Source organism: Channa argus, chromosome 10, assembly GCF_033026475.1.
Source record: "Channa argus isolate prfri chromosome 10, Channa argus male v1.0, whole genome shotgun sequence".
In the NCBI taxonomy this organism is placed as follows: domain Eukaryota; kingdom Metazoa; phylum Chordata; class Actinopteri; order Anabantiformes; family Channidae; genus Channa; species Channa argus.
In genome coordinates, this window is record NC_090206.1 from 13776477 (window position 1) to 13790481 (window position 14005).

At 39.7% G+C, this 14005-nt stretch overlaps 1 protein-coding gene across 19 annotated transcripts in view; it reads left to right on the forward strand.

The window, feature by feature from the left end:
- Positions 1 to 14005, forward strand: part of LOC137133993 (protocadherin gamma-A11-like) — a 238444-nt gene that overhangs the window by 74293 nt on the left and 150146 nt on the right. The window contains exon 1 of one of the 19 annotated variants that reach the window (XM_067518298.1): positions 5499 to 7965. The exons of 15 other annotated variants lie outside the window; for them this stretch is intronic. In XM_067518298.1, coding sequence (XP_067374399.1) covers positions 5590 to 7965 — 2376 coding nt within the window. In that variant the 5' untranslated portion in view covers positions 5499 to 5589. Of the gene's footprint in view, positions 1 to 5498; positions 7966 to 10082; positions 12546 to 14005 lie in introns of those variants that run through there. 3 more of the 19 variants (XM_067518322.1, XM_067518296.1, XM_067518320.1) reach the window with 3 other exon arrangements.

Genomic DNA, 14005 nt, shown 5'->3' on the forward strand with positions numbered 1-14005 from the left:
AGTTGTTGTTGTCCCACATCAAGTTTTGGCAGATGGTAGACCCCAAGAACTTGAAGTTTTCCACAGTCGACACGTGCCTAGAGCATGTAATGATTGTCTAATTTAAAATCCTTTAATCCCCGACTATCCTTTTATATATCCAAGACTTGATGAAGAATAATAGTAAACGTCATTCTTTAATATATTTCTACATTAGATTCATGTGCTACTGGTGTTTTGTAATACTTGTTGCTCATTGCCAGAGAATAAAGCATAAAAAGAAATTAAAATGTATGCACGATCTCGCCTTTGAGTTGACAAACTGCAGGTGAATGGTTTCTCTAAATCGACCCGTGTTGATGTTAAAACAATTGGGAATAATTAACAGCACACAAATACAATTTACAACAGTTATCTAATGGTCTTGTAAGTTCACTGTCATTGGTATGAATAAAAACATAATATATACCAATTCTCACAGGCTCATAGCCTGCTAATTTATAAGCTGACAGTGTTTTCTCATAAAACGTGAGAAGACTCGTCCAATAAGTTTATGTCTTAGATGTACTAAAATAATTATCCTGTTATACCCCTAAAACACTCATGGTGTCAGTATGTACCAGTAAATTGAAGTGAGGACCATACTCCACCCTTTTGTCTCATCGAATTTAGAGGCTGAATCTAATGAAGCAGTGTGGATCTGCTTCCTTATGACTGGAAGACTTCACCTATCTACCATTGATATATTTGAACAAGCAAATGGTTTTGACGTGTGGGTTTTCCTTACAGTAACAATGGGATACAGCAGATTTGTGGTGCGCTACAGATTTGCTTTTGCGTTGCTTGTCCTCCACTCAGTCAGGGGGGATGTAAGCTACTCCATTCCGGAGGAGATGAAACGTGGATCTGTGATCGGAAATATCGCAAAGGATCTGGGACTTGATTTAGGAAGACTGTCTGCTCGCAAGGCTCGTATCGACTCTGAGGACAACGGTGTGAAGTACTGCGGATTAAATCTCAACACTGGAGGTCTAATTGTACAAGAACGGATCGACAGAGAAGCGCTTTGTGGGAAAAAGGCCTCGTGTGTCATAAAGCAAGAGCTTGTATTGGAAAATCCATTAGAGCTGCATCGTGTTAGTGTCCGTGTTCAAGACATTAATGACAACTCACCACAGTTTAAAGAGGAAGCACTTAAAATTGAAATTCAGGAATCTGCGGACAAGGGGGTACGATTTCTACTAGATGAGGCGCACGATGGAGACATCGGGGAAAATGCTGTTCAGAGCTACTCACTTCAAGAAAATGATCATTTTATATTAAATGTACAGTCAAAGAGTGGTGGTAGGAAATATGGCGAATTAGTCTTAGATAAAGAATTAGACAGAGAAGAGAATTATGAGTTTAGGCTTTTGCTTACTGCATATGATGGTGGCTCTCCTCAAAGATCAGGCACCGTAGAGATACACGTCACTGTCCTGGATGCTAATGATAATGTACCAGTGTTTAGTCAGAGCGTCTATAAAGCCAGTGTGCCTGAAAACTCTCCTCTGGGTACATTGGTTATTACAGTGAGTGCAACTGATGAAGACGAGGGAGTGAATGGTGAAATTAATTATGGACTTGACCATGTGTCAGATGAAAACGAAGTTTTCAATTTAAACCCTAAAACTGGAGACGTTACAGTTAAACGGTCTATTAATTTTGAAAAAGAGTCATCATATGAAATGCAGGTTAGCGCCAAAGATGGTTTGGGACTGGCGTCATATGCAACATTAGTTATTGAAATTGTGGATATTAATGACAATGAACCAGTAATATATTTGAATTCCCTTAATAACCCCATACCCGAGAATGTGTCACCTGGTACAGAGGTAGGCATCATCAACGTGCAGGATAGAGACTCTGGGAATAACGGACAGGTCCACTGCTCAATTCAACAAAATGTCCCTTTTAAGTTAGTTCCCTCTATTAAAAAGTATTATTCTCTGGTGACCACAGGACAACTGGACCGTGAACTAGTGTCTGATTACAACATTACAATCAGTGCCACTGACGAGGGCTCTCCCCCTCTGTCCTCCTCAAAAACTGTTCAGTTGTCTGTAGCAGACATCAACGACAACCCACCTGTGTTTGAGGAACAGTCCTACAGCGCATATGTGACTGAAAATAACAAAGCTGGCTCCACTTTATGTTCCGTCACTGCTCGAGACCCCGACTGGAGACAGAACGGTACAGTGATTTATTCACTGTTATATTGTGAGGTGAACGGTGCGCCGGTGTCCTCCTATCTATCAGTCAACGGAGACACGGGGGTGGTCCAGGCTGTGAGGTCGTTTGATTACGAACAGTTCAGGAGTTTCAAAGTCCACGTGATGGCCAGAGACAACGGTTCTCCTCCGCTCAGCACCAACGTGACCGTCAGTGTGTTCATATCGGATGTGAACGACAACTGTCCTCAGATCCTGTACCCCGCCCCAGAGGGCAACTCCTTCATGACCGAGCTGGTCCCCAAAGCTGCACACGGAGGCTCTCTGGTGTCCAAAGTGATAGCGATGGACGCGGACTCCGGACAGAACGCCTGGCTGTCCTATCATATAGTGAAATCCACCGATCCGGGACTTTTCACTATCGGTGTCCACAGCGGAGAGATCAGGACACAGCGGGACATTTCAGAGTCTGACAGCATGAAACAGAACCTTATTGTGGCAGTGAAAGATAACGGACAGCCCTCTCTCTCTGCCACCTGCTCCATTATATTACTTATTTCTGATAACTTGGCTGAGGTGCCGGAACTGAAGGATATTTCTTATGATGAGAAGACTTCCAAACTGACCTCTTATCTGATCATCGCTCTGGTGTCTGTGTCCACCTTTTTTCTGACCTTCATCATCATCATGCTGGGTGTGAGGTTTTGTCGCAAGAGAAAGCCCAGACTGTTGTTTGACGGAGCAGTCGCCATCCCCAGCGCTTATCTCCCTCCTAATAACGCAGATGTTGACGGCACAGGAACTTTACGCAGCACTTACAATTATGACGCGTATCTGACGACAGGTTCTAGAACCAGTGACTTTAAGTTCGTATCATCTTATAATGACAACACACTGCTTGCTGACCAGACTCTGAGGAAAAGTCCGTCAGACTTTGCTGATGTTTTTGGAGAACTGGAAGAGAATTCTGAGGTATGACGAAAAATGTCTGAGTGTTGTTCGTATTATTCTGGCTAAATAAGGTTGTGCAAAAACAATACTTAGTGTCCATCAGACTTTGCTGATGCTTTTGATGACTGTGAGGGTTCTCCTGATGTAGGACCAGGTTCCCTACACACTATGACATCTTTGTGTTATCAGCCTTTTTAAAAGCCATATATTTTTATCTGTATTTTAGTTGTATTTGTAAGTTCAAGCTGTACCACACGTGCACTAAATTCAGTTACTTCATAGTAAAACTCGTTTACGAGTCATTAAAAAGCATAATTATTTTCATTTTTCTGAATCCTTACAGTGAACATTCCACATGATATTTTGTTTTATATCTGCCAGTGAAGATAGTTGGCTGCTCTCTGTGATTCTATCCTTGGTGCTGAACTTTGCTGTTGCTCTTTTGATGTATGCAGAGTTTCAACCCTGTTAGTTTTTTTCTCTTTTCCCCTCAGAAACTAGGATTACAGCTTCAGGTTCACTTTTTTTGATAAGACTTTAAAGACACGTTTTTTTATGCACAATCAGGATCTGTAGTCTAAAACCACAACTAATGTTTTAAATGAAAATAACAATACAATTGGATAAAAAAGATGCTTATCAATGTTTTTCTTTATCTTATCTCAACTGATGCAATAACTTAACCTTAAGTGTGTCATTAAAAGTTCTTGGATTTGGATGGATTATTGTTCTTGACCATTATTTTTCCCAGTTTAGACATAATCATTAAATAATCCTTAATTTAGATTTTATGTCTGTAATCCTGAAATACTGTTTCTTCTGCTTTTTAAATACATCAAAAACTCTTTATTTCCATTAGTTACACTGGATATTGCTGCAAATAATTAAAGTATACTCCCATTTTCACATCATATCATTATTTAATAGTACTTCATATTCAACAGTTAGTGGCAGTGGGAAGTTGGAAAGGTTTAATCTGAACACTTTAAGTCTTTCAAAATAATCTTAACTTTGATTTGATGGTTTTGTAATTTTTTTTGCAAGTTATTTTTCTCATTTACTAACAAGACACATACATGGACTGTTTTGGTGGTTTGAGTTTTGCAGGTGAGACTAACTGTTGGTCAAGTTGCATGTTGATAGTACAGATGAGGAGTTTTGAAAAAGTATGATTAGTAGTAAATACTGCTGTCTCATTCAAAGAAACATTATTTCCACACATTAAGTTTAACCTTGTCCCTCTCTCTCTCAGCACATCCATGCATCATTAAGATCTGATTTGAGGCTGGATATTGACTACATAACGTTTTAACAGCACATTAAGGCTTTTCAGCACGTATGATTTGTTTCTTTGTCAGTCAGTCTGTCTTTTCATTCTCATAACTTGTTAGAAGTTGTATGTTAATGAAAGCTAGCACAGAATAATGCAGTCAAAAACTTAATTTGCAATAATTTATAAAGAAAAATTACTTGGAGACTGTTTTAATGTTGGTTGTAACTTTTGACGATCTAAAACCAGCTAAAAACAATGTTTATTGTTACAAATTACTGAACATATTTAATATCTCATAGTTTACATTGACATATCTCTTTAGAATGTATTTCAGGACAAACAAACACATTTTAAGCTTTTTAATGTAATTTGTGTCTTTAACCTATAGGACTCCATAAAATTAATCTTTGTTCAACACATTTTGAATCTGACTGCACAACGTCAGACCAGCCGGGTCCAAACACAGCCCTGCTATGCAAGCATTCTAGTTAAACAGTTGGTAATAGCGTATGGACATACAAGTTAATAGACACTTAAGTAACAATGTAGTCAAAGGGAAACAGATATTCATATTAAGGTGAAAAAAGCAGGACACTTTTAAATTTCATATCTGAATCATATTGGAAAAGTATTTATTATGCCACAACTGGGCCTCTAAGCATTTCTCCACGTTATACTGTGTATGGTGGGTATGTGACAAAAAAAAATTTAATTTCATCACACAAGGCCGACTCAGGGGTGCTATGATAATTGGACAAATTACGACAACATTCCAAGCAAAACAAATCAAAAACTTTTTGAGGAAGCAGGATACAACAACTTCTTATTTACATACAATGGCTATGGCGACTAAAGTTTTTCAGTTTTACAAATCGAGTCAATTAGACGTTTTTTTTTTTATTAATTATGTTTGTTGATGGTGTACTGCGATAAGCAGGTTTAAATAGAATCTACAATGATCCTGTTGGATGTTTTAAACGTTGCAATTGTTGAACATAGCTCACGGTGTCGCTACACACCAGCCCTAAAATGATTACATTCGTCTGTTTGTGAACAGTGTACACGCATTGAGAGGTTACCATATCACTCTGGATTGTGGTTGCTATTCGTTTAAGGTGCCTGAGCTGTGCTCCTTGTATAGATTCTTCGGTTTTTTTTACAAACTATACATTGACAATGAAGTCATTTTTTTTCGCGTTTCAGCCGCGTTTCCATGTCCTCCTCCTTTTTTTGCGTGTGGCATGTGGAGATCTGAGCTATTCTTTCCCAGAGGAGATGAAGCGAGGATCACTTATTGGAAATTTAGCAAATGATCTCGGGCTGCAAACCGGCGCACTCTTTAACAGAAGGGCCCGCATTGACACAGATGCGACGGAAAAAAGTTACTGTGAGATAAACCTGAACAATGGAGAACTGGTTGTTGCCGACAGGATTGACCGAGAGGGGCTTTGTGTAGAGAAGGCTTCGTGCATCCTGAAATATGAGCTTGTTCTGGAGAATCCTCTCGAGCTCCATCGGATCAGTCTACACATTCAGGATATTAATGATAACTCACCACAATTTGACGATGAATTGATCAATCTAGAAATTAGTGAGTCTGCAGACAAAGATGCTCGTTTTGTGATAGAGGAGGCGCACGATGCGGATGTAGGCCAAAATTCCGTCCAGCAGTACAGCCTTAAACACAACGATAATTTTATTTTGGCCACTAGTGGAAACACAATAGAGCTCGTTCTTGATAAAGAGCTTGATCGTGAAAAACAACAGGACATTAATTTGCTACTTACAGCTCTGGATGGTGGCTCTCCTCAAAGATCAGGTACCGTGGTGATACACGTCACTGTCCTGGATGCTAATGATAATGTCCCAGTGTTTAGTCAGAGCGTCTATAAAGCCAGTCTGCCTGAAAACTCTCCTCTAGATACTGTAGTGGTCACAGTGAGCGCAACTGATGCAGACGAGGGAGTAAACGCAGATGTCACGTATGATTTCGGACACGTTACAGAGGATGTGAAGAAGATATTTAGTATTGATCGGAAATTAGGTAAAATACAAGTAATTAGAAATGTTGACTATGAAGCTACTAAATCATTTGAAATAAGAGTAAAAGCTAAAGATGGCTTAGGGTTGCCATCTCATGCAAAGGTCATAATTTCTATCACTGATGTTAATGACAACGCCCCTGTGGTCAATTTGAAGTCTTTAACCAATGTTATACCAGAAAACATCCCACCTGGTACAGAGGTGGGCATCATTAACGTGCAGGACAGAGACTCTGAGACAAACGGACAGGTCCACTGCTCTATTCAGCAAAACGTCCCATTTAAGTTAGTTCCCTCTATTAAAAACTATTATTCTCTGGTGACCACAGGACAACTGGACCGTGAACTAGTGTCTGATTACAACATTACAATCAGTGCCACTGACGAGGGCTCTCCCCCTCTGTCCTCCTCTAAAACTGTTCAGTTGTTTGTAGCAGACATCAACGACAACCCACCTGTGTTTGAGGAACAGTCCTACAGCGCATATGTGACTGAAAATAACAAAGCTGGCTCCACTTTATGTTCCGTCACTGCTCGAGACCCCGACTGGAGACAGAACGGTACAGTGATTTATTCTCTGTTACCTGGTGAGGTAAACGGTGCCCCGGTGTCCACCTATCTATCAGTTAACGGAGACACGGGGGCTGTGCACGCTTTGAGGTCCTTTGATTACGAACAGTTCAGGAGTTTCAAAGTCCACGTGATGGCCAGAGACAACGGTTCTCCTCCGCTCAGCAGCAACGTGACCGTCAGTGTGTTCATATCGGATGTGAATGACAACTGTCCTCAGATCCTGTACCCCGCCCCGGAGGGCAACTCCTTCATGACCGAGCTGGTCCCCAAAGCTGCACACCGAGGCTCTCTGGTGTCCAAAGTGATAGCGGTGGACGCGGACTCCGGACAGAACGCCTGGCTGTCCTATCATATAGTGAAATCCACCGATCCGGGACTTTTCATTATCGGTGTCCACAGCGGAGAGATCAGGACACAGCGGGACATTTCAGAGTCTGACAGCATGAAACAGAACCTTATTGTGGCAGTGAAAGACAACGGACAGCCCTCTCTCTCTGCCACCTGCTCCATGATGTTACTTATTTCTGATAACTTGGCTGAGGTGCCGGAACTGAAGGATATTTCTTATGATGAGAAGACTTCCAAACTGACCTCTTATCTGATCATCGCTCTGGTGTCTGTGTCCACCTTTTTTCTGACCTTCATCATCATCATCCTGGGTGTGAGGTTTTGTCGCAGGAGAAAGCCCAGACTGTTGTTTGACGGAGCAGTCGCCATCCCCAGCGCTTATCTCCCTCCTAATTACGCAGATGTTGACGGCACAGGAACTTTACGCAGCACTTACCATTATGACGCGTATATGACGACAGGTTCTAGAACCAGTGACTTTAAGTTCGTATCATCTTATAATGACAACACACCGCCTGGTGACCAGACTCTGAGGAAAAGTCCGTCAGACTTTGCTGATGCCTTTGGAGAACTGGAAGAGAATTCTGAGGTATGAACAAAAATGGCAAAGGCGCTGAACATGTAGCCATATGTGTTATCATATGTGTTTTTCCTTTTTTTTTTTGTCATTGTGTGGTTGTGTAAATATCTGGCAGACACCTCTCTGTTTCTCTTTCTCTCTCACCTATAACAGACAGAACTAATCACCCCAATTTGCACAGTGTGGGATTTTAAAATTGAGAGATTTTTTTATATGTTTCCTTTGATCTACTATCACCCATTTCTCTATTGCTATTGGTAGAAGCTTCGGCCAATTAAACTAATGTAAAAGTACACATTTAATTTATACTTAGATCTGGGGAATCTATGTTGCAAACATAATCAGTGAACAAATTTATACATCTTAAAAACCTATTCTAATGGTAGCTCTTTACATTTGAATATAGGTCGGTAGGTTTTCTTAACAAGTGCTGCCATTCTGTTTTTTTTTTTTGTTTTGTTTTGTTTTGTTTTTTTGTTTTAGATTTGTTAGTTCAATTGTCTTCTTTGGTGTAATTGACTGTAATAATACATAATACATATCTAGAGAGAAAACATCCCTGCTCGGTTCAGTTGCCGAGACAGTTGTTACATTTTGTTATGTTAGATTTACTTGACAGAAGATCAGAAAGTCAACTTGTTTATCAAAATACTCTTTTATTTTCCATTTGGGGATTTATTGGGTTTAAAGTCTCTGGCAATCTTAATTTTCTTATGAACTACACATATCTAAGTTCGGTTGTGGGGTCTGGGTATTTTAATACCTTCATACAGTGTTAAAGCCATGCATGTGGTGTTGTCTTCTTGATACTCTGATACTGTGTCCATATTCAACAAAAGCATTTACTTAAGATTATAGTGGTTTTGTTGTGGATGGAAATTATATTTCCTTTTGTGTTCTCAGAAAATAAATGGCCAAGGCATAGAAACATTTTGGTATCTGTATTTTATTTATTTATTTTAACATAACAGCAAACTTATAAACTCAAAGGTGAGATTTTAAAGACTTGTTTGGTCTAATAACAAATCCGACCTAGTTCAGAAGGACTCAGTATTTTTTGTTTGATCAAATTATGTTTATATTTATATTTGGTGGATACTATGCATTGTATTTATTAAAATCATGTCTTTAATATTACACCTATGAGGTGTCACTAAATGTTTGTGCGCAGGCCAGATGTAGGACAAATTCTGCCTATCCCTGCTACCTTTTATGTTTCTGGTATCTCTTCTGTAATGATTTGAGGGCAATTTATTAGTTAAATTTCTAAACTAAACAGGAAAAGTTTGGTCCAGTCCATCTTACCTAGTATGTCATGGTGTTGTGAGCACCTTGAATAGCCTTTTTCCTGGTGGCTCTAAGGATTTCTGATTATTAAAGTAAGAGGTTAAATAAATGTCTCTACATCAAGTATAAATAAATCTGCACATTATTCTTACAAGACCTTGAGCCCTGGCCTATTTACATCAAAGTGTGAGTTATGCAACTATTTTTCCTACAAAATAAAGAAAAAGGTCAGATTTCAAAAATGTAATATATGAAAGGGTTACAAACATTTATATAACTAAAACCTGTCTGCAAACTCTTACAACATTTATGTGAATGTGCAAACCATGATTATAATGTTTACAGTCATTTTAACTTCAGAGCTTTTAGCTTTTAGTAAAATCCACTTGATGATTATGGAAGTGAAATTCAAAGGACATACATGCCTACTATACTATAATTATACATCTAGATTTCCTGTAGCAGCTAAATTTTGTTTAGCAATACACAATGTGATGACTGCCTGTAAACAAAAATGTATTCTATAGCACAGCACCTAGAATGGATCATCAATTATCAATGACACATTTTAAAACTTGCTAGTTTTCTTACAGTTTCATATAGTTTAGGGAATGTTTCCTTATTTAAAACCTGTGGATAATTGCAGTCGCAAACATTGAATATAACATGATTTTGTTGTCTGTAACATTTACATTGTTCCTGTCTTTTTCTTTTTGGTCAATGTATTTGTTGAATTGCACGCACGGTGGCGCTATACACCAGTCTGATGATACCTAAATTCCTCTGTTGTTTCCTGTGGACGCGTACTGTTGTGCTCTTGTATCTAGATGTGGTCAGACACTCTGAACTAGGAGTTGAATCCCATGTTATATGAAAAAAGTGTATCTGTTCGCTTTCTTTAACCTATTAGTACGTCTTTGTTGATGATGGATCGTAAACTGGTCCTGTTTCTGCCGTGCTTGTTTTATTTCGTGCTTTTTTTGCGTGTGGCATGTGGAGATGTGAGCTATTCTTTCCAAGAGGAGATGAAGCGAGGATCAATTATTGGCAATTTAGCAAAGGATCTCGGGCTGCAAACCGGCGCACTATTTAACAGAAGAGCCCGCATTGACACAGATGCGACGGAAAAACGTTACTGTGAGATAAACCTGAACAATGGAGAACTGGTTGTTGCCGACAGGATTGACCGAGAGGGGCTTTGTGTAGAGAAGGCTTCGTGCATCCTGAAATATGAGCTTGTTCTGGAGAATCCTCTCGAGCTCCATCGGATCAGTCTACACATTCAGGATATTAATGATAACTCCCCACAGTTTGACGATGAATTGGTCAATCTAGAAATTCGTGAGTCTGCAGTGAGGGGAGCTCGTTTTGTGATAGAAGAGGCGCACGATGCGGATATAGGCCAAAATTCCGTCCAGCAGTACAGCCTTAAACACAACGATAATTTTATTTTGGCCACTAGTGGAAACACAATAGAGCTCGTTCTTGATAAAGAACTTGATCGTGAAAAACAACAGGACATTAATTTGCTACTTACAGCTCTGGATGGTGGCTCTCCTCAAAGATCAGGTACCGTGGTGATACACGTCACTGTCCTGGATGCTAATGATAATGTCCCAGTGTTTAGTCAGAGCGTCTATAAAGCCAGTCTGCCTGAAAACTCTTCTCTAGATACTGTAGTGGTCACAGTGAGCGCAACTGATGCAGACGAAGGAGTAAACGGAGATGTCACGTATGATTTCGGGCACGTTACAGAGGATGTGAAGAAGATATTTAGTATTGATCGGAAATTAGGTAAAATACAAGTAATTAGCAACGTTGACTATGAAGCTACTAAATCATTTGAAATAAGAGTAAAAGCTAAAGATGGCTTAGGGTTGTCATCTCATGCAAAGGTCATAATTTCTATCACTGATGTTAATGACAACGCCCCTGTGGTCAATTTGAAGTCTTTAACCAATGTCATACCAGAAAACATCCCACCTGGTACAGAGGTGGGCATCATTAACGTGCAGGACAGAGACTCTGAGACAAACGGACAGGTCCACTGCTCTATTCAGCAAAACGTCCCTTTTAAGTTAGTTCCCTCTATTAAAAACTATTATTCTCTGGTGACCACAGGACAACTGGACCGTGAACTAGTGTCTGATTACAACATTATAATCAGTGCCACTGACGAGGGCTCTCCCCCTCTGTCCTCCTCTAAAACTGTTCAGTTGTTTGTAGCAGACATCAACGACAACCCACCTGTGTTTGAGGAACAGTCCTACAGCGCATATGTGACTGAAAATAACAAAGCTGGCTCCATTTTATGTTCCGTCACTGCTCGAGACCCCGACTGGAGACAGAACGGTACAGTGATTTATTCTCTGTTACCTGGTGAAGTGAACGGTGCCCCGGTGTCCTCCTATCTATCAGTTAACGGAGACACGGGGGTGGTCCACGCTGTGAGGTCGTTTGATTACGAACAGTTCAGGAGTTTCAAAGTCCACGTGATGGCCAGAGACAACGGTTCTCCTCCGCTCAGCAGCAACGTGACTGTCAGTGTGTTCATATCGGATGTGAACGACAACTGTCCTCAGATCCTGTACCCCGCCCCGGAGGGCAATTCCTTCATGACCGAGCTGGTCCCCAAAGCTGCACACGGAGGCTCTCTGGTGTCCAAAGTGATAGCGGTGGACGTGGACTCCGGGCAGAACGCCTGGCTGTCCTATCATATTTTTAAATCCACCGATGCTGGACTTTTCACTATCGGTGTCCACAGCGGAGAGATCAGGACACAGCGGGACATTTCAGAGTCTGACAGCATGAAACAGAACCTTATTGTGGCAGTGAAAGATAACGGACAGCCCTCTCTCTCTGCCACCTGCTCCATGATGTTACTTATTTCTGATAACTTGGCTGAGGTGCCGGAACTGAAGGATATTTCTTATGATGAGAAGAATTCCAAACTGACCTCTTATCTGATCATCGCTCTGGTGTCTGTGTCCACCTTTTTTCTGACCTTCATCATCATCATCCTGGGTGTGAGGTTTTGTCGCAGGAGAAAGCCCAGACTGTTGTTTGACGGAGCAGTCGCCATCCCCAGCGCTTATCTCCCTCCTAATTACGCAGATGTCGACGGCACAGGAACTTTACGCAGCACTTACAATTATGACGCGTATCTGACGACAGGTTCTAGAACCAGTGACTTTAAGTTCGTATCATCTTATAATGACAACACACTGCCTGCTGACCAGACTCTGAGGAAAAGTCCATCAGACTTTGCTGATGCCTTTGGCGATTGTAATGGTTCTCCTGAGGTAGGAACTTGTGCCATGTAACCTGTACTAGTTTTACTAAGTACATAGAAGAAAAACATACACAAAGATACACAAAGAAACACAAACATATAATGTATATAGCCAACATTTTTCTAATCGTTTGAGTGTTTAAAGTACACAATTTTTTAACAAACACTTTGTCTGTGGTCAGTCAATTCGCTGTCCTTTGTGCTGAATGCTGATTTTTCTAATGCAGGTTTTTTTTTAATTGTTGACGTAATATTTCTTGTTTGTTATTACATTTTGTTTTGGGAGAGTAGTATTTCGTTTAGTTTGTTTTCTCAAAACTTTTATTACTGTAGTTTTATTTTATTCCCATAGACTATAGCTGAATTTGTTGCTGTTAGAATACCGGTGTTTATCGGTTTTTGAATCACTTGAGTTGAGACGTTACTACCTGAAAGACTTAAATGTCACAATAGTTTGTTTTTAAATTGTGATTTAATAATGTTTGTATAGTTTACGTTTACAAAAAAATAAAAAATAATAATACGGAGGGATAGGTAGCCAAACTTTCTGCATTGGCCCAAATATTACTTATTTATTATTCAAAAAATCTGAAATCAGCTGCACAGTTTCAACACGTGTTAGAACAAATTAAAAATTTGATTTGAAAAAGAAACAAACATGCAATTCTGTGTTGAATCTCACAGTGTCAAACTCACTTTGGTTTTACAGAAACCAGATATCGTACAAGTGCTTTTCCTGCCTCTATTGCAATTTCAAGCTTCCTGAACCTTGTCTGTACTGTGAATGGTGACAGATAGTAAATTCACACTGATTTCGTTTAACATTTTACACAAACTACATTTTATCAAAGCTCTTGCTCTGCTTAACATGAGTTTTTTTTTCTTTTTTTTTTCTTTCTCTAGTTCTTCACTGCTCCTTATTAAAATCATACTAGCACATTCTCTCTTAAACTCTCTTGCATTTCGAAGCTATTTTACATAAAGGTGGCATATTTTTCCCAATGCAGACAAAATTCGTGCTCCTGCTGCTTCTCCAGACATCTAGACTTTCGCTCTTTTTTTGTTTGTTTTGTATATTGATAATATACATTTTGAGTTTTTTATATGCTTGTGTTGATGGGAAATTATAGTGACAGTACATACAGTCAACCTTGCACATGATAACAAGAGGATGTAATGTTACTGCAGAGTGTTATATACTCTGTAAGAATATTATTTAGGTTTATATACATAAATTGGTTGTTGACCTCACATAGCTTACAATTGCCTTGAGTGTGATGTCTTGTAGAATCGAACTGATCTGTTGTGTTGCTGTGGAGAGATGTGTAGCACCTACCAGAGGGCAGACAGAGAATCAAACAATGAAAGAGGTGGGGTATCTATGATTTATCTTCTTCTCTCCACTGCCTTTTATTCAGAAAGCACATGAATCCTAAATATTAGGTGATATTTTGCTGCTTGTGATATATA